Genomic DNA, 19,713 nt, shown 5'->3' with positions numbered 1-19,713 from the left:
TATTTTAATACATTTGGGAACACAAGAGTTCGGTATTTGTAGGCGTGACCTGTGATCTTCCAATATTCGCGCGCATCCCGTGTTTATCTACTTCGAGTTTGTTTCGAGGTCTGCTAACTCGATTGTTTCTTCGTCTTTGGTTTTCTCGTCATTTTCTCAGCGATCAAGGTTAGTTCTTCTTTCTTTTTGTTATTTTGCGTTACTGAAACATTTCGTTACTCAAAAGAAGTAAAAATATTGATGGAAGCTTCGTTCGAAAACATTTCTTATAACCACAGATATTTAACGTTGCGCGTCATTACGGTTTTCATAAATGATGCTTTTACTGTTAGATTGCGTGATTCCAAATTAACACAATAAACGTTTTGTAACACTAAGAGTATTTGTTGGTGTTCAGAGAAAGTTAGATCTTTTAACACATTTTTCTTTTATTTACTATTCGTTGCCATAGAATATTTTTTGTTGATATGCCGTACTCCAGAAGCTTCATGTATGAACTTAAAATGTGACTGATGTTTTGACGTTTTGCACACAGAACATTTCAAGCAGGTGTGGTTAGATAAATCGTAATAACTTGTAGTTTTATGTAGTTTTCAAGCCGATATTTCACAGTCTCGCGAGACGGCTGCAACTCAGATTAGTGGCAAAAGATAACGGTATTTCAATGATAGAATATCATTATTCAAAGTTCCTTATGACTTGTTTGTAACCTCAGAGATTTCGATTTTAAAAGTTCAATTCCTTGTATACTAAAAAGGTTTTTTTCTATTGTCACTGCCATGACAACATGCCGTTTATGCCTGTGATGGGATATATACCAGATAAATTGATAAATCCCAGTTAATACTGTATTGACGTTCAACTTTGTTGAAAAGTGCACAGGATTAATGCGGTTAAATACTTTAATTGTACTTTGACGTATAACAGTCATACTTACTTCAATATTCATTTTAAGATATAATTCTGAAGATGAGACAAAAATGAGGTAATTTGTGTTGTATATAAGCACATTTTTGTTTAGCATTAAAATCTACATTTTGTACTTGGGGTAACTAGAAGATTAACGAGAAGTGCGTTGTTAAAATCACACGGGCATCACTTAGTAGTAAAAGGTGTTTGAATCTTCTAGACTGGGGTTAGGATAATACCAAAAACAAGGTTAATTACCATGTGTTAAATCTCTGTCTGTATATTCCCTTTTAAAAATTCTTTAAAAAACACGAACTATTGATAGAATAAAAGACTATATATTCAAATAGTTGTCTTGGTTTTCAAATAAAATTTTCATTAATTTGCAAAAGCTTTGCCTAAAACAGATTTCTTGTTTGAATCATATCGATAACGACTGTATTGAATTTTAATCATCTCTCACTAGTCACCGAAATATTTAATTGAAGATGACATCGGCATTGTACGCCACAGGACATCGGTAGCTATCGGAGGGTTTCGTCGTCGGCCGTAGTGCGCTGTATGATTGCAGCTGTGGTTAGCTGAATTAGTTGTATTAAACTTAGCATGTAGTGCTGCTGAAACCGAATTCCGTCTCTTGTTCTATCGTAAATTTTCTGTTAAAAGTGTCGCATTTACCTAAGAGAAAGTGAAATATCCCTTATAACGTATTATTTGCTCATGTCAAAACCAGCTTAGTTTAATTGGGATACGTAATTGATTTAGCCGTTACACTAATCCAAACATCAATACTAAAATGACAGTATATTTTTACGAAGCTTTCGCGTCTAAAACTCCTGTCTTTAGCTGTATTTAATTGTTTGAACATTATATCAATGGTGATACTTTAGTATAAATTACCAGACGTTCCTCCTTTTCATTGGTTGTAAGTCTTGTTCTTTGTTCATGATGCAAGACGCATAGTTTTTGAATAATTTAAGCCCGTCGCACACAAGAGCTATCTGTTGAGTTAACGACCTCGCGAGGCAGTTAGCTTAGTTCGAAAACCGTCCGCACACGTGAAAACTGCCTCGAGGCGAATTCCTCACGACTGAAAACAATCCGCACACGACAGAAACTTGCTGAGCTAACAGCCTCGCGAGGTCTTCATTTAGTTCAGCTGATAGCTCTCGTGTGCGGTGTGCGTTATCTGCCTCTTCACTCTTGCATTATTTAAGAGTTTTTGATCGAACTTTTGCGTACATTATCTACCACACCTGCTTCGTGTGCCTCAAAATCTGTCAATTTCGAACGACTTGCATGAATTAGCTTGTCTTTTTTTTCAATATTTGGCATCTTCATCTTCATTGTATTTTGTGTTTTTTAACTCAATACTTGAATCCTTTTTTCAACTATGTATAAAGATTGGTATACTTTGTTCAAGCATTCATTCAGCCACTATGTCTGGAGAGGACGTGAAATGCGGGTCCCACTTAAAGAGTATCGATGAATTGACTGGGTTCCCGCTTTTTCCAGAGGGGACAAAATCCTCAGTGGCTCGCTTTAACACCCGCGAGATCTGGAAAAAATATCACGACAAAAAAGACGCCTATGGTGTCTCCTACAAGCTCTGCGTCTTCTCCGGAATCCAGAATGTCGATTCGGGCATCGGCGTGTACGCTGGCTCTCACGATAGTTACCGAACCTTTTCCGATCTCATGGATAAGGTAATTGAGGATTATCACAAACACAAGCCTGATGATAAACACGTGTCAGACATGGACGCAAGCAAGCTCAAATGTCCACCACTCCCCCCTGATGAAGCCAAGATGATTGTGTCTACACGTATCAGAGTTGGTCGAAATCTGGAGGGTTATCCACTTGCCCCGGGGGTAACAAAGGAACAGCGAGATGAAATTATGGAAAAGGTACGTGAGATGCTTAACTTACTTAGAATCAAGATACAGGAACGATGTAATAAGTAGAAAAATATCAGAGTAACGAGGATGGTTGGAGTATTTTTATTACCTACACGACACTCACTACGGCCTTACCAAAATTTAAACTTGTCATTAAGGTGGTTCGTGCGTGCAACACGTTCACAGGAGATCTGAAGGGAACTTTTTATCCTTTGCAAGGAATGGATGAAAACACACAAAAGCAGTTGATCGCTGACCATTTTCTCTTCAAGTAAGTTTTTCCTGATAAGGATGCAAAAGCTCTTCCTCGATGATTGAATCCCTGTGCGTTCTGTAAATCATAGATAGCCAATAGAACATGTACTACTTCTACTTAATCAATTGAACGATTTGGTTTGCAAAATCCAATAATAGACGACATTACTTTCTAGGGAAGGTGACAGGTTTCTGGAGGCTTGTGGATGCAACAGGGACTGGCCATCAGGGCGAGGCATCTTCCACAATGCTGAGAAAACATTTTTGGTTTGGGTGAATGAAGAAGATCAACTTCGTATCATCTCGATGCAACAGGGAGCTGACATTGGTGCTGTGTTTGAACGCCTTAGCCGAGCAGCCAATCATATTGAGTCAGTGGCCAAGTTCTCTCATGATGACCATCTTGGTTACATTACTTCATGTCCTACAAACCTTGGAACCGCACTCCGAGCCTCGGTTCATATCAAGCTGCCCAAGCTATCGGCGCGCAAAGATGAGTTCCAAGCCATTGCTGACAAGTTCTACGTTCAAATTCGTGGAATACACGGGGAGCACTCGGAGAGCGTCGGAGGTATTTATGATATCTCAAACAAACGTCGTTTGGGAAGATCTGAAGTACAGCTGGTTCAAGATATGTACAACGGAGTTAAAGCAATGATCACACGAGAGAAAGAATTGTGAATACTTTGTTCGAACTGTAAACCAATGTTCCTGTATTTTAGTTCGTAACATTGTGTGATTTTACATATTGGTTATAAAGTTGGTTAATCCAAATAAAGACGTTTTACTACCTTCAGTTTGTTGTTACCTGATAATATGATCCAAGTCTTGTTGTAGGATACACATTCACCATGAATATATTTAAAATATTGTCTTTTACATATCAATATATGATTTCTTATATACATTTTATACATACACAAAACTACATTTATGAGTAACGGTAAAATATGTTGTGACCTAGGACGAGCTTACTCTTCAAGCTTTTTAAAGGCTTAGTCCTTTATACAATGGAAAGAAATTATTTTAGTTGTGATTTTTTAGGTCTTAAATGCTCGATAATATCCAAACTTCGATGGCCTGATTTAGCAGCAAATCGATATATTTTACATGAAATTTTTTTAGGAAGAGTCCGTCTTCTTGTGGTTTTTACGTGACGATTTCTGTACGAGTTTAACATCATGATTGTCAGTATACCATACGAACATTGTTTGTGACGTCAAATCCACGGCAGCGATGATAAACCTGACGCGTACACGCGTTCTCAACGCGGGACTTCCACGATCAGTGGCGACAATCTTGTACTCAAATCTTTTCAATGGAGAACTGCTACTCTCATTACAAAACTCACGAAGTCCTTGCAAAACTTTCACCTTACCGCTGTGCCTCTGCACTGTGAAATAGGGATTCTCGGGCTCAAGTTTGAATGTCACTTGTGCATTTTTGCCTTCATCTTGGTCGTATGCGTCGATACGATACAAGGTAATCCCGGGTCTTACATTACAGGGGACAGTTATCGTATAAGCTGGATAACTAAACATAGGAGCATTGTCATTTACGTCGAGTATTCGTACTACGACAAAACTTCGTGCCTTCTTCGACCTTCTACTGTTTCTTGGATTTAAATGCTTTGCCTCAATCTCCAGTAAATATTCAGAGACAGTTTCTCTGTCTAAAGATGAATTCACTGTTAATTCACCACTTGTAATGTTCATTTTAAATGTTGGATGTTCCCGTTTCAAGTTTTCAGCCACAATAGAGAAGAGCAAATTTTCGCCATTTCTTTTCGCCAACTTTGCCTTCACTGTAGTTACCAGGGTCCCAATGGCCGCATCTTCTTTGACGTAATAAATCTTTTGGTAATCGTAGAATATTTCTAAAATAAAATAAGAAGGACTCGATTCAAGGTAAATCTCTTCATGTATTGCAACATATGAACATATTTAGGTTCGGTTAAACAATCTGTTTAAAATGGTGAAGTTCAAAATGTACGCACCCAACTAACCTTTACGACAGGTTTTTCCCTTCGAGTCTAATTTGTATCCAGTTGGACAGAGGCATGCATACGACCCCCTCGAGTTACGACACTGATGACTGCAACCTCCATTGTTTCTGAGACATTCATTCTCGTCTAAGAAATACAATTGCTCAATATTAATGAACCAATTAGAACAAAGAAAGACAAATTAGGAGTTAATTAGAGAAAATGGAATACACTTTAGAATGTTAGAACATACTCTTGTCTACTTACCTCGACAACTTTTCTCGTTGTAAGCTAATCTGAATCCTTTTGGACAAACACAATGATAACTACCAGCCGTATTCACACATTTGAACTCGCATTTCACCTGGCTGCTTGAACACTCGTCTATATCTGAAAAAATACCATTTTAGGTTTGTCTTTAATCCTTTCCATGCCCTTTAAATAACCCTAATAAATACGTTCTAATCCTGGTTCTAATTAGTAATATTGAGAATTCTTACCCACACATCTGCCAGAGTTCTTTCTTCCTCGCAATCGATACCCATCAGGGCAATCACACATGTAACTACCCACTGTATTTCTGCACAGACTTGGGAATTTACACACTTCTTTCCTGCATTCATTCACGTCTAAAAGGAAAGATCAGTGGTTAAGCTCTGGTCAAAAACAAAACTTGGTCCCTTTTTTGGTTTTCGAAATACATTTTCATACTGTAATACGCAATTTCGTACCAACAGCACTGTAAGTTGCATAGAATCCTTTTCCAGTTCCGTCGTCATCAGTTCGAAATATCAACCATAATTCATTCGATGATGACGTCACACCTCTCTGTCTTCTCTTTCCACAGTATAACCTGGTGTTTCTCTGAGCTTTATCAAAAGCAACAACAAGTGCATCTTTGTGGCATAGCGTTGAATCTTCGATGTGAAATCTGCGAAATTTAAGCTTAATTCGATATCCTTTTGGTACACGAATGTGCCAACTGCTTTGTATATTATTCGTGTAGTTTCTTGGGTAGCCTGGTGAACGAAGGTCGCCAAAACTCTTTGTCAAAACGGCTGATGTGCGACATTTTCCTGGGGGGAAAATAAATTACAATCATGACTTATGAAAGGGAGACAATAATCTGAGCGAAGAGTGGTGATTATTGTCTACAGAAAAGCTCTTTAAATCGGTGTTGATCAAAACGTCCATGATCCATGCATGGCTTGAAGTTGATCACAATGTGCTGCAGGCATTTTGAATCGCTTCTTTAGATGAGTTTCTACGTATACAATTAGTGTGTCTTCCGTGCGATCATAACACGCGTGCAATTCTTAACACATTCACACCCAATAGCGGACAGCATTCTCCTGTAATTTATAACATTGCGACAACATGTCTCGACATTCCTCCTGTTGGCGCGGCCATAAGACGCGGGGTTTTGACAATCTTAAGATTTATGGTTCCTTCAAGTGTCTGAGTAGATAACGTGGTAACAACGATATTCCCTTATTGATGAATTCCGACACGTGCATTTGCGTGAAATATTCCTCAATAATTTCCAATGTTAATAGGACTGAAAGCAATATGAAGAAAGATAAAAACGATACTTGGCCACCCATGATGGCATCGTAACGCCAGAGCTTGTAGTATTAGCTCAATAATTAGGTTAGATAGCAATTAATGTCCTCGGGAAAACAAGGAAAACAAAAGACCAGGACAAAGAAAACAAAAGCGAGGTATGACGGTGTTTGGTCCAATTATTCAGCCAATCTTTCAACGTAAATGATAAGATATGGCGCGCTCAATGATGTTTTTTATGTATGAAAGTCACAATGTTGATCAACAAAGTAGCAATTTGAATCAGTGCAAAACATACATATGAGTTGTGCGCAAATTTTACTGACATGTTTTATTGCGTGTGAAGTGTTCAAACACCGTCTAGCAGCTTTTTGACTCCTCTGAATTAATTTTCAGTAGAATTTTTGACACTTTCACAGTCTATTTTCTAAATACTTCAGTTGAAAAGATGAAAGAAATCACACCCAAAGAGTACAGAGTTTTTAAACGATCCAACAGATATGTCTTCACTTTAAGCATTTATTGTAATTGCATAAACACCTCCCCCCCGTATTCTCGATAGTTTTTGTCGCTAGTTTCCCGTGCATACAAGAATTTTCCCGCCAATCTGATGATGGCGTTATGTAATAGAGCTTGAAGCAGTCGTATTATGTTTGAATTAATCGGTGTTGTCAAAAACGAAACAATTTGTCATGTTGACGTAAACTATGATTTATGATTTGAGGGTAAGTTTAATTTAAATGCCTGGTAAGACACGCGCCTCTAGCAATAAGCCGCAATCGTTAATGTAAACATAGAGACGCTTTTCGGCCGAAAAAAACGAGAGTGTAATCCGATTCTAAAGTTCGGTGTTTTCATGTAAAAACCTGTATGGAAGTTGTTATATAAACTTTCAACGGAACAATTTGTTGAAGTTGACAGAAATCACGCCTCATTCTTTAACAGCAGCGGAAACGACCAGAGTCGCGGAAATCGTGATTTATGAACCTGCTTTTCTAAAATTGCAAAAAGCGTTATCTTTTTTGAAAACGTTTATTGCTTTTTGGCGCTCTACTGTTGTTCAAAACAAAGTTTTTTAATTGTGTGTTATAATCCCACGCACATTCCTGACCTGCTGGACATAGCGTCGACATATCCTAGACAAGTTTCACAACAATGTTTAAGACTAAAGGGAAAATGTTTAAGACTAGAGGGAAAATTTAATATAAAACCCTCCCTTTAATGTTTAGCATTGAATAATATTTCAACTTGCATGCTTTACACGAATCCACGTTCTTTGATATTTTGCCTTTCAGAAAAAAAACACGAAAAAATCGCCCGCTATTCTATGAACTTAGTTTGAACGTAAAAATACCATCAATTCTATGCTGGAATTTCATTCATCACATTCATACCAGAATATTCCTCTTATGCATTAAGCATACAAGTGGGTTTAAGACTTTAAATGGTAAAATATGGATAATGTCGATTTTAATCTTGATTGTGTGATTGTCAATATGTACACGAGCCAGAGAAACGCAATCTCTTAAAAAAATAATCCTTTAATAAGCACGTTGGCGTACGCAATAACTATACGTGTGTCGAGTATCTGGTGGTATTGAAGCACAGAACAGCTAGTTCCAATATTTATACCCGCTGTAAGCTGTCAAGAGTCATAAACGACCGTCACATTTCCATTTTACGTTTGTTTTTACAAAAGATTGTCCTTATTTTAATTCTTTGTGGACTTAGAAGGTCAATAGTCTTGTTGACTCCATATCTTACAAAGGTTTGACACCTTTGGCTGAATCCACTCATTCCTTCAGACACCTCAGAAATCCCTTAAAGACTGTATGAAAGCCCTCTCTTCGAGTCAAATTTTTTTATATAAAATTCAGATTTAAATCATTTCAAACATTCTAAGAAAGCGCACTTATATAACACGCATATTCAGTTCATCTTTGAGAGAAGTTTTTCCTTCGAGAGAGCAAAATTTCAACAGTAGACCATCATCGAACTATTAAGAAGGATATAAAATATTGTCGAGCGACAATGATGGAAGAGAAAATAAGCTATTCTTCATGAAAAAGTGTACGTACGTTACTTTTTTATGGCATCGCGATTTTGAGATTCCCAGGATTTATCAATGAAACGACAAAGTATATTAGTCTATATAGCTAATATTGGTTGGCAACTATATCCCACCGGAACAAAACCGCAATATGATTTAAGTGTGAGATAGCTTCATACTCGACTCTTTAAGCTGCAGAGAAGGTAACGTTATCGCAAGAGCATAATAGTCCCCTGCATGTAGCTCCTGCTAAGCTTATTATATATTCAAACCATATTATTATATATTATTCTTGTTCTTTACCTCGTCTTTTTACACCTTTTTGACATCTCTTGTCTCGTCTTGTATCTGCTGTGTTCAGCCTGAAATTAGTCAAAAATTTGTTCGTGGAAACCTTTTAATTTTCATCTCAACTCGAGTTGAAAACGGACTTGAATATATCCGAAATTACGATAGACTTACAATGTAAATATACCAGCAAAATGTAACCGCTTACTAAATATCAATGAAAACACTTACAAAGCCAACCATAGAATGAGGAATGCACAACACTTTCTTACAGAAATCATCCTTATACTTTACGCGAAGTCAAATGATATTTGAAGCGTCCCTTCTTTTAATCTGTGTTGATCTTGGCTTTGCTTTAGACTAAGTCTTTAACCAGTGATAATAATCCTTGCTATTTATATTCCTCAAACCTTGTCGAAATCCTGCAGTTATAACGAGCGGTTTTCAGGATGTGTGCTCATATGGAACAACGTAGTTCCGTGCGATTTTGATCAAAGTGATTACACGATCGGTAAAGTTTGATAAATAGCGTTTTATTTCACACCTGGGTTTTAGGACAATATGACGACGCTCTGGATAATGATTTATGGCTGTGTGTGGTTGGCCGCAATATTGCGCGGATGCACGTTGGAGGCACGGACCTGACCACGCGGTACGCATGCCAAGACTCCGTTAAATAATATTACATATCTCTAGACATTTCTGCTTCGAACGCTAATTTTGCAAATTTGTACTAGAAAGCAGTTGTTAGCAGGAAGTTTTTTCAATCCTTTATTTTGCCTGCTCACTAAGATTATTAACCTCTTATCCACCCAATAACATAAAGATGATCTATTTCATAGACCATTCTTATTGTACTTTAATACCGGCCATAAAAGAGCTCTTATTCAAATTAATTATTGCATCCTCCGCACTACCATTATGCAATTTTTTATTGTATCAGAGTAATAAGATAACATAAAGAAAGGCGACATTTTAAGACACTATCATTAAAACCGTAATGAACAGGATTGTGGTTGAATTGTCAACTTTATTATTTTGTTAAACGAAGTTAAATATCAGTGAGGTTTTAGACCTTATCGACTGTTATTCTAAGTTAAGTTATTCCATAGAAATTTTCTTCTTTAGTCTTTCTTGTTTGGCGGATAAGTTTTCTAGTTTTGTCTCAAGGCTGTCTACAGAAAATAATACAAATATTCAACGTCAAAATTGAATTTGTTTTCGTGATCGCTTCTTAATCAACTTCGGTCTCGTATCCCAGTTATTCCAAGAACGAGATCAAATACTTTACCACATAACGCTCTGTCGAGGATCTTTTTATAAGACTTGACATAATGACCAGGAATTAGACACATTCCTGCTACTTTGTCACCTTTTTTACAGGAAAAATTATCTAAAGTTTGCGTAGAAAATATGTTTTGATAACAGTTAAAAATTTGATAACAGTTAAAAAGGGTAAATTATCAGCTTATTTCTGCATGTACCCTCAGTTGTATCCGTATGTTCACCATTTAGTAATTCTCGCATCATTGTTGTCCTTAGGGGAAATAAATTATAGATATATATCATTATACAATCCGCTGTCTCTTCAGGGGTTTGTAAATATTGTTCATTCTAGATACAGAGTGGTTAGTAGCCTGCAGTTATAGCAGTGTCGTTATTCTACTATCAATTACTTTATACTGCTTGTTGTCCAGAGTTTCTGATAGGAGTCTCGAATCCTCGTCACTTCATCTACAACAAAAATTCGGCTTCTTTTGAAAAGAACTTGTTTCTGCGAAGTAGTTTAGTGTATATACACTAGTCTTACCTTTGGCATATTGCCAGTTTATGTCATTATATTCACAGTGAAATAAGACCAAAGGAATTTCTAGAAATAACAAAACTGAAAGTATGATAACTATTTCACCTTCCTGGCAGTGACATGAAGTTCGCTCACATACCAGATGCCATACTGTATTGAGGTCGACGAGGACATTTTGTTATGTCCAACATATGATCGATTATCTGAAGAAAAAATCATTCACCTTTGATAAACGTCTAGAAAATTTTGAACGTCTTCACTAATAGCGTTCATGAGATGGCTAACCTCTGGTTTTTCTAGATTTTGACCAACTAGAAACAAGATTGCGACCATACATCTGATTTGATGCCATAGAAATGCCATTCCTTTCACAGTTACCACACACATATCATACTCACTCTGACTACAAGATTACATTCACAAAACATTGTGAACTATGTCGCGATGAGAAAAAATAAGATTCAAATTCCTTGCATATCATACTTTCACTCTTATCTCACCTACAATTATTCATTCTTTGAACATCAACCGATAGAATATTTCTACGAAACGACGTTACATTATTCGCGACATCCATCTACAAAAAATCCAGAAGCCATAACGTTGTTATAATTATCACTAATTCTTGCACGAACTAAAATCAAACTTTGCTCTATACCTTACAAAAGTTCCGAAAATCATGTTCACCAATAAACCTCTTTCCTGCCTTATTCATTAGCTGAAATTTAAACGAACTTCAGTGTGAACCAAGGAGGTTGCTTGAACTTCCGCGTGCAAATTTGAAACCATTCTAAACTTTATTATTTATTTTTATGCGTTGTTTTTTTAATAATGCGTTGTTTTCTCAAAATCTAATGTACCTCAATATCAAAATCTCCAGCTGGGAAATAGTATTTGTACATTCGGTAGACACAACTAAACCTACAAAAATATAGAGTGAGTCTATACACAAATAATGCTTCGGGCAGGTCTAGGCTATAAATACCTAGCTTTAAAGTCTAGTGCAACTGGTATCCATGCCAACACTCGTATTTCATCTGGTAAAAGTTTATTCAAAACATAAACATAATTTATTTCTTCTTTGAAAGAATTTTTGTTTGTTGAATTATCTTGTTGTGTGTTTGACTCCTTCTTCTGGATAACTCCATCACCCTCATCAAGATTGCTTCTAATTTCCAGAGAGATGACCTGTATTGGAGATTGACAAATGTCCAGTACATGAAATGTTAACCAGGGTTTAGGCAGCTCATGAAACAAATCATAATTACCTGAGCAAAAGCACTGACTCCTTTGTCAGTTCTACCACATCTTGAGTAATTACATGTTGATCTATCTTTGATTAGACAGGCTTTTTGTAGGGCATTAAAGAGGTGTCCCTTAAAACATGAAGATCATTTGTGTTTAAGAGAAGCTGATACTAGTATAGCTCATGCAATTTCTAATAAGGCTCTAGTTTAGCTGGTACCTCAATTGTATTTTCATTGTTCTCTTGACTTGCAAAACCATGGTAATCCCAACCCAGATATGCAATCTTCAATGCAACATAGCGAACATTGTACCTAATGTAGGTATAAATAAGTAATACTTCCATAAATAGGAAGGATGATGCAAAGGTAAGTCCACTTCAATCATAGTTTGATCTTCAACCAAATATCCAGTTTCGCCCCTGCCTGTTTATCTGAACTATACCTGGAGAAATCAAAGACTTTTCTTTTCTTCAGCTTTGGTTCTTTTTCATTCTTTTGCTTTTTATTTATGGATTGTGATGAAATGCTAGACTGGTTTTGTTGAACTCTAGAGAGCTGTTCCTCCAGATCCCTGTTCCGATTTTCAAGTTCTGTTAATCTGGCCAGAAGTTCCTGTTGATTAAAACATTGTACTGTCAGGAATAAAGATTACACAGCGATACATCACTTTGCGATGTGCCTAAATGATGCCCGAGTATTTTACCCTGTCTGATGACTTTGTACCATCGTGAAGACTGAAGAGGTTCCTTCTAATCATTTCGTCCTCAAATAGACGCCTACCATATTACCACATATTTCCAGGAAATATTGGGGCGATTATCGAAAGAACGACGGGTTTAAGCCTTCTCTAAATGCAGAAGAACTTTCATATGAAATATTACCTCTCTCTCTACCGAATTGCTTTGGTCATCCTCTCGTTTTCTTTTTCCATCTTCCATGTTTTGTTTACAAACATCCAGTTTCTGAAAGTTTTTTGGATACTTCATGTAATCAAAAAGTAGAAATTTAAAAATGGCGGCAAGTGATGATGAACTGGAAGAAATAAACTATTACGCAGTTCTCAACGTAAGCAGAGAGGTAAGAGACCTAAAGTCTTTTATTACGATACAAGAGTATTGCGTGCGACAGTTGAAGTACGTTCAGGTGAAATTTCAGTGGAATTGTGTTGGAGAATATGGTAGTGAACTCTGTGTTCTAAATTCATATATTGATATTTACTGTAATATTCATAGTACTTTCACTTCTTTGTCTGGTATAATGATGTATGTAAATAAGATGATATTATTTTCCAGGCAAGCACTGACGAAATCAAGTCCTCATATCGCAGACTTTGTAAATTTTACCACCCAGACAGGCATGTGGACCCAGCCAAAAAAGAGGTGTGCAATACAGTATATAGTCAATCGTCACCATTATCTTAATTCCTATATTAATGTTTTACTGTCAACAAATAAGCTCAAATTTTATTAAATATTTGTATTTTTAAGCATGCTGTCAAGTTGTTCAATGAACTACAAATAGCATATGAAGGTTTGAAATGTTAAAATGCAAGTTTATAAAGATCCAGTAAATCAAAACATGATAAACCTCAAAAGAATATCTCATCTTCATCTGTTCTAGTGCTCAATGATCCAGATAAAAGAGCCATTTATGATATTTATGGACAGAAAGGACTGGATGCAAACTGGGAGGTAATTTGTATTATTTATAATTATTAGAAAAGCATTTGAAATTATTTCAAGAGAATTAGAAAATTAAATATGTCTTCAACAAGAGCTGAAATTTATATTTCTTTGTCACAGGTGATTGCAAGGCAGCGCACCCCAGCAGAGGTAGGTTATTGAAGAAAACTAATTCTAAACAGTGTCCACCAGAGTATACCACCAGTGAATGAGTTGCCTGTCATTTATTGTATTATAAAATCATTATTTAGATTCAAGAAGAGTATGAACGACTTCAAAGACAAAAAGAAGAAGAAAGACTACATAGAAGAACAAACCCAAAGGTTTCTCATGCACTTGTGTTTCTTGAAACCAGTGAAGACCAGTGTTCACTGGTGAAGACCATCTATAGAAAGTGTTAACTCGCCAGGAATTTTTTTTTTATTTTAGGGAGATATAATAATTGGTGTTGATGGAACAGAGTTGTTTGAACCTTATGATGAATATGAACCTGAAGAAAGGTAATTAGTGTGTTTAAACTTACTCCTGTTAGACAAATATTCTTTCATTTAATATTGACCATGGCATAGAAGAGAAAAATTGCATTTCATCATTGCTCCAACAATACCTTTTGTCTCTTTGTATTTCCAGGGGATTGCCAAACATTGAAGTTACGAGAATGACCATCAATCAATCAATAGAGGTCATAAAACACGATGCTTTGTATATTCCACTCATTTTCTTCAGTATTAATTCAACTAGTTGACACATTTATTAATATTTAGGCACCGTTGACAACCAGTGACACGGTTACATTAAGTGGCAATTTGACGGTTCAAAATGGCAATGGTAATGGTCACGTGTCAGCCGCATGGAGACGAGTTCTTTCATCGTTCTCTTGGGCTGAGGTAATGTCAGCAGCAGAAAAATCTAGTAAAACCCACCTTAAGACCGTCTCGTTAAAATATACTATCCGTGATCGTAATAAATATTTTTATATTTCCTCGTCTACGCCGTTATCATCACCTCTCAGAGCCAGCTCGAGTTTGTTTAATATCGTTCAAATGCGGCCGTATTTAATAAGAGGATTACATTTTCTGTAAAACAAGATGTATTAGAGTGAATATAAGCTTCAATTGATCTGAATATGATATTTGATATTATTGACTGTATGATTTAGCGAATTGTTTATTCTTAGGTTGAGTTTGCGGCAGGTAATGGTCCTATGCTGCAGTTGAGGGCATTTCGTAATCTAACACAGCGCAGGTTGGTTGTGTTGGTGTTAATTCATTGAGATTAATAATGAATCTTCATTCTAAACTATCAATATTGTCTCTTCCTCTATTAAGTTATGGTAGTTTAGGGATCGCCTTGCATATGCATAACCGTGGCATTGGTGCTGGATTTCAAGCAAGTATGTTCGTTTTTTACGTTAGAACAGTCTAGTAGAAGCATGATGGAATATTTCTCCACGTTATCATCCATAATGTCGAACTCTCCGGTGAGTAAATGCTGTCATCTTGATTCGTTTTTCTTCCATTTCAGTGGTTGCCAGACAACTAGGCAGCCACACGAATGGTTACATCACCTGGAAGGCTGGTTCAGGTTCCTCAATGGAATCCTCTCTTGTCACAGAGTATGATAATTCAAGACTGCAAGTTGGGATTCAGGTTAGCAATCAGAACCAGAGTTTTTTAATCGCCAAACCTCCCTATTCCCAGTGTAGTATTACCAATAATAACCAGTTGTGTTTTCTTCTCTGCAGCTGGGGGTGAGGAACTGTTTTGCTTCCCTCTCCTATCATTACAATCTAAACGTTGATACAAAATTACGCACTGGAATAAAGTAAGCCTTATCTTAGAGAACACTCTGTATGTGATTCCTGCACATTGATCATGGCTAGGTTCCTCTCTTAGCGCAGGTTTCCCTTTTATTCCAAACGAATGTTTCCATTTTTCTATACGACGTAGATTGTCACGATTAATGCGATCACGGATATTAACATCTTGCGATTGTGAGCTGGCTTAGTTTCTCTTTGCATGATTTTCTCTTCTTAATTTTCTTGATCAAAGAATTGGCTTTCTTGGATCCCATTTGAGCTATGGAGTTGATCAAAAGATATCTGAACACAGTTACCTGGGCGCTAGCATGTCTATAGACAGTATGACTGGTGTTAGCTTAAAACTCAGGTATGATTTAAGAGTTTCTCATGCTGATTCTGTCATTCCTCACAATTCGTGTCGATCATAATAGTTTCTTTCTTGTATTTTCAGGTTGAATCGCTCCAACCAGACTTTTATTTTTCCCCTGTTCCTCTCTGAGTCAATATCACCTATGGCTATCTTTTATGGAACTGTTACACCATTACTTATTTACTATTCCATCACGACACTTCTTGTTAAACCATTCTTGGCGAAAGCAAAAGAAAAGTATATCAATATAAATGTTTCTAAAAATATTCGTCATTCCTAAACGTCGCTAGTTTATTATAAATTTCTAGGATTGAGAAAATATCATCGTAGTGACTTCATGATTGCTTTACAGAGAGTCGAAAGACAAACAAGAGCAATATGCTGAAAAATTGGCTGCAATGAAGAAGAGCGCTGAGGAATATGTGAGTAAATATCAAATAATCAGATCACAGTGTGTTCACGTGGTCTTCAGGTGGTCTTCACGTGTTTATCAAGATCACCATTATATTAATTATTTTGTTTTCTAGATAGAAATGACGACGCATGCGTAGAATGTGAACGAAAGAGACATGGTTAGAGCTTGACGTATCTCGTGTTTTGGTTCCGCGACATCTTCGGCAACACTTTGTGTGTTATATATGATTTCATATTTTCATATTTTAGGTCTTGTAATATTGATTGCTTGGTATGGAAATTTCAACTCCTTCAATGAAAAGTAAGCAAATAAACGACGGCGAATCAGTACTTATTAAATACATGAAGGAATCTTGGCTCATAAAAAAAAACTAACGTTCTGTTTTTCAGCGATCTAAACAATCCCTACCGAGTAAACAAAGTAATTGATGTAACGACAGCACTTCAGTGTCAAGTCAAAGACTCTAAATTATTTTTAACGGAAGGATGCAAGGTCTGTGTTTCTCATCATGTGTTGAAATCTTCAATTATTCACTTTTATAACGAATTTCATTATTGTTTTTCAGTCACAGATAAGCGGCTTTTACGACCCTTGTATCGGAGAAGAAAAATCACTTCGGGTGAGGTATCTCTTTCGAGACACCTTACATGAAGTTACTGTTGAAGAAAATGAAGCACTCAGGATTCCAAAACAATGTAAGTTCGTCATCAGTGCTTTGTTTTTTATAGAGTGGTTTGGTATTTTCATGCATGATTTATGATCCCTGCAGCGCGTGAATCCTGCTTTCATTTCATCTCATACAAAACTTGAACTGAAGATCACCAATTTTTCCAACCACAGTTCTTGACTTGTAGCTACTTCTGCACTTGGTTTCCACACAAGGTTTAAGATAGCTAATAGTTGATCAATAATTCTCTTATGTCTACAGCTCATCGTCTGCAAGCACAAACGACGTGACAAAGGAAAGTGTACTGTAAACTTCATAAATAAATTGACATCCGAGATAAGATCTTTACTTTCCGATTTTTTAAGGTTTATAATAAGTAAATGATTTTTAAGATGTGTAGCTTTAGTGTTCCATTAGAGCTAAGATCATTCATTACTTGGGACAAACAGATGAAATTTTGGTCATATCTATCAATTTTACCCTGCTATTTCAGCAACAACCGCTGTACGACTGTGACTTTTTTCTACGCGTGATTGTCACGTGATCTCTGTCTTGACAATCGCTCATGTAGATTGATAAATGCTATAGCAACGCTAAGCCATAATATTATTTCGCCACGTTTTCTGGTCAGATCTTTAATTAAATTTTAATTTATTTTCGCAGTTTTTTATTACCCCCTGCAAAAGAATCATAAGATAAACGTTTCTTTCTGGCAAAGGGAATATATTCTGATTGAATCTAATATAGAAAGTTTTGAAATATATCCATATGCTACACTCTGTCGTTTATTCATCTTGCACAATCCACATTGAAGATTAATACAACACATTATCTCATCATACTTCACTCGATGATTTTTTGCAACATATGATCATTTCGCGACATTCAAGAAAGTGCGCTGATGATTAATCATCAAAGATATCATGCATGGAAGGACGAAACGACAGACCAGACGTGATAGCGTTCCCTCCGTAGCTACATACAACAGCCGCGCGAGAATTATGCATGGCTACGTATTCAAGTCATTCAAAATCATTTCTTAAGATAATTGGTTTTAGCGTAGAAAGATCTTTAAGTAAATAACTTATTAATACGATTTTCCTTGGTCCTAGAGTATCAAATAATTCAGAAAATGGTGGAGTGATGATTACTAATGATTTTCCTCCATTTCATCAAGAAACCAACGCCGAAAGCGTGAAATTCTCAACACTAAATACTCAATTAAGAGTTGGATTAAAGGTGTTTTCTTTGGATAAGTGTCTAAATCCTCGTCTCTTTCATAACTTCCTGTTCATTCGGTCTTTGCATACTGCGCATTGCAAATGAGCTGCCTGACTCAAAACTCTTTTCATTAAGCTAGACTTGAAGAAGTTATTTTCTGCCTCATAATAATATATCATATTCGGCAATCCCCTCAACAACTGCCTTGAGTCATAACTCCTTTGACGCATTGTTTGATCGCAATAATAATAAGATATCAAATATTTCGGCGTAGCCAAGACAATGTGCAAGTACAGATTTTAATAAAAAAATAGAAAAGACTGTCTTGTTTGTATTCGGTTATTAATTTTTTCATCGAGATCTGTGTACAAACATTAGAATCCCTTAAAGTTTAGCGGGTGTCCACATTCTGGCCGAGATTATTAAAACAGCATCATCCCAAGCGGGAAGCTAGATCAAATTAAAAATTCAATTTCGTTGAATTTGTTGTCGATGTTGAAAAAGCCTCACACGGAGGAATATCGCTGTCTTAATATTTTAAATAAATGTTAGCATACTTGTCGGAGAAACGAAAACGACCGTTGTTTATGCTATTTTCAAATAAGTTACGTGGATTTGTATTAATGGAAATTGTATGTTCCTGGCTAGACTTTGTTGTTAGGGGATATACTGCGTTTTTTGAAAAGTAGCGAGATAACAGGCAGAGATTTCTTCAATTATACTCAAGTCGTGTTGTATTAAACGCAAAACAACGAAAACTCAGGTATTATATTCTGTTTCACAACTCTCGATTATTTTGTTTGTACTGAAGTTTGCCTTTGTTTAAAATCGTTTAAATCAGTTTGCTATATTTTCTTTCATAAGAAGCTATCTCTTTTGCCCTGGTCATTTTTATTTTTCAATCAGAGCAAAGATTTCCATATGAATGAATGTTCCATTTTTCATGTAAATATATTTTCTAATAACTGTTGTATTTCAGTGTGATGATAGATTTTAACATAGAGAATAAATATGTATATACTAATCTAGTTTAATTGTCGTTTATCTTGTTTTTGATGAAAAGCTGGCGACTCGAAAGGTTTAAATTTTATCTTGCTTATTTACTTTCATGGTAAATCTTTTATCTTGTTTGTGACTTTGTTTCAGTCAACCTGATTGCGGTTTTTGGTGTATTCTCTCAAGTGATCCGCTCTGAAAGGAACTCGTTTTGGGTAAGTCAGATGAAATGTTTTATAGAAAGGCTCTCGTGATTTTATTTAAACGCAAAACACTCGAAATACGAAAGTAAAAATATAATTAAATTTGAGGGTCAAGTGAATGTTAATTATCATATAATATAATCCCTCGCGCTTTATTGTGTAAAATGCCAGAAAAAGATCTCGAATGTTTGTCCAGTGTATAAAGCCTACAGATGATGGTTTATATCTGAATCGAGATATTAGAATCGTTGATTGTATTTCGTTTGTTGCTGTTTCTCTGACTCTGCAAAAATAGCGACTCACAACAGACAGCATGTTATAAGGCTGCTCCACCGTTCAAGAGACAGGAAACTAACTTGT

General features: G+C 36.2%; 4 protein-coding genes across 5 annotated transcripts; 2 read left to right on the top strand and 2 right to left on the bottom strand.

Moving 5' to 3' along the window:
- The first annotated feature begins 78 nt into the window (after window positions 1-78).
- On the top strand, window positions 79-3,858 carry LOC114517894 (arginine kinase-like). Of its 2 annotated transcripts, none has more exons than XM_028537741.1 (4): window positions 79-168; window positions 2,313-2,816; window positions 2,966-3,078; window positions 3,239-3,858. In XM_028537741.1, the coding sequence occupies exons 2-4, from the start codon at window positions 2,349-2,351 to the stop codon at window positions 3,741-3,743; spliced, it is 1,086 nt and encodes a 361-aa protein (XP_028393542.1). In that variant the 5' UTR covers window positions 79-168; window positions 2,313-2,348; the 3' UTR covers window positions 3,744-3,858. The 2 variants fall into 2 exon arrangements, with proteins under 2 accessions (XP_028393542.1, XP_028393543.1); XM_028537742.1 differs by having other exon boundaries at window positions 85-168; window positions 2,333-2,816.
- A 36-nt stretch (window positions 3,859-3,894) lies between these two features.
- Window positions 3,895-9,534, bottom strand: LOC114517893. The gene is made up of 7 exons (XM_028537740.1): window positions 9,179-9,534; window positions 8,963-9,021; window positions 5,778-6,122; window positions 5,547-5,675; window positions 5,314-5,436; window positions 5,068-5,193; window positions 3,895-4,938 (listed from the first exon to the last, which is right to left on the bottom strand). Exons 1-7 carry the CDS (start codon window positions 9,226-9,228, stop codon window positions 4,184-4,186), a joined length of 1,587 nt encoding a protein of 528 aa, XP_028393541.1. The 5' UTR covers window positions 9,229-9,534; the 3' UTR covers window positions 3,895-4,183.
- A 379-nt stretch (window positions 9,535-9,913) lies between these two features.
- Window positions 9,914-12,955, bottom strand: LOC114518318 (tRNA pseudouridine(38/39) synthase-like). The gene is made up of 15 exons (XM_028538293.1): window positions 12,880-12,955; window positions 12,441-12,610; window positions 12,217-12,310; window positions 12,020-12,127; window positions 11,737-11,939; window positions 11,612-11,672; window positions 11,410-11,469; window positions 11,252-11,328; window positions 11,037-11,154; window positions 10,891-10,954; window positions 10,758-10,817; window positions 10,624-10,681; window positions 10,432-10,484; window positions 10,239-10,340; window positions 9,914-10,122 (listed from the first exon to the last, which is right to left on the bottom strand). The coding sequence occupies exons 1-15, from the start codon at window positions 12,934-12,936 to the stop codon at window positions 10,049-10,051; spliced, it is 1,359 nt and encodes a 452-aa protein (XP_028394094.1). The 5' UTR covers window positions 12,937-12,955; the 3' UTR covers window positions 9,914-10,048.
- Window positions 12,956-12,976: 21 nt separating this feature from the next.
- Window positions 12,977-19,350, top strand: LOC114517915 (dnaJ homolog subfamily C member 11-like). Its single transcript, XM_028537765.1, has 21 exons — window positions 12,977-13,075; window positions 13,291-13,377; window positions 13,486-13,528; window positions 13,619-13,689; window positions 13,801-13,830; window positions 13,932-14,003; window positions 14,110-14,180; window positions 14,311-14,362; window positions 14,445-14,567; window positions 14,858-14,925; window positions 15,009-15,073; window positions 15,205-15,329; window positions 15,425-15,504; window positions 15,732-15,848; window positions 15,933-16,088; window positions 16,204-16,277; window positions 16,379-16,423; window positions 16,515-16,566; window positions 16,656-16,758; window positions 16,832-16,961; window positions 17,195-19,350. Exons 1-21 carry the CDS (start codon window positions 13,010-13,012, stop codon window positions 17,221-17,223), a joined length of 1,659 nt encoding a protein of 552 aa, XP_028393566.1. The 5' UTR covers window positions 12,977-13,009; the 3' UTR covers window positions 17,224-19,350.
- Window positions 19,351-19,713: the final 363 nt, after the last annotated feature.

Source organism: Dendronephthya gigantea, unplaced genomic scaffold (genome assembly GCF_004324835.1).
Source record: "Dendronephthya gigantea isolate DGI-Jeju-01 unplaced genomic scaffold, DenGig_1.0 000010F, whole genome shotgun sequence".
NCBI lineage: Eukaryota > Metazoa > Cnidaria > Anthozoa > Malacalcyonacea > Nephtheidae > Dendronephthya > Dendronephthya gigantea.
Note: the sequence above shows the minus strand (reverse complement) of the source record. Positions and strands in the feature narration are given on the sequence as shown.

Bases quoted from the DNA above. Each gene is read 5' to 3' on its own strand.
- LOC114517894 (XM_028537741.1), top strand. From the start codon at position 2,349: ATGTCTGGAGAGGACGTGAAATGCGGGTCCCACTTAAAGAGTATCGAT. The intron at 2,817-2,965 runs GTACGTGAGATG...CTTGTCATTAAG, and splicing joins GAGATGAAATTATGGAAAAG to GTGGTTCGTGCGTGCAACAC. The intron at 3,079-3,238 runs GTAAGTTTTTCC...ATTACTTTCTAG, and splicing joins GCTGACCATTTTCTCTTCAA to GGAAGGTGACAGGTTTCTGG.
- LOC114517893 (XM_028537740.1), bottom strand. From the start codon at position 9,228: ATGATTTCTGTAAGAAAGTGTTGTGCATTCCTCATTCTATGGTTGGCT. The intron at 9,022-9,178 runs GTAAGTGTTTTC...GACTAATTTCAG, and splicing joins CTCATTCTATGGTTGGCTTT to GCTGAACACAGCAGATACAA. The intron at 5,437-5,546 runs GTAAGAATTCTC...GTATTTTTTCAG, and splicing joins GAACTCTGGCAGATGTGTGG to ATATAGACGAGTGTTCAAGC.
- LOC114518318 (XM_028538293.1), bottom strand. From the start codon at position 12,936: ATGGAAGATGGAAAAAGAAAACGAGAGGATGACCAAAGCAATTCGGTA. The intron at 12,311-12,440 runs GTATAGTTCAGA...TACCTACATTAG, and splicing joins AAAGTCTTTGATTTCTCCAG to GTACAATGTTCGCTATGTTG. The intron at 11,470-11,611 runs GTACATTAGATT...TTTAAATTTCAG, and splicing joins CTGGAGATTTTGATATTGAG to CTAATGAATAAGGCAGGAAA.
- LOC114517915 (XM_028537765.1), top strand. From the start codon at position 13,010: ATGGCGGCAAGTGATGATGAACTGGAAGAAATAAACTATTACGCAGTT. The intron at 13,831-13,931 runs GTAGGTTATTGA...ATCATTATTTAG, and splicing joins GGCAGCGCACCCCAGCAGAG to ATTCAAGAAGAGTATGAACG. The intron at 14,004-14,109 runs GTTTCTCATGCA...TTTTTATTTTAG, and splicing joins ATAGAAGAACAAACCCAAAG to GGAGATATAATAATTGGTGT.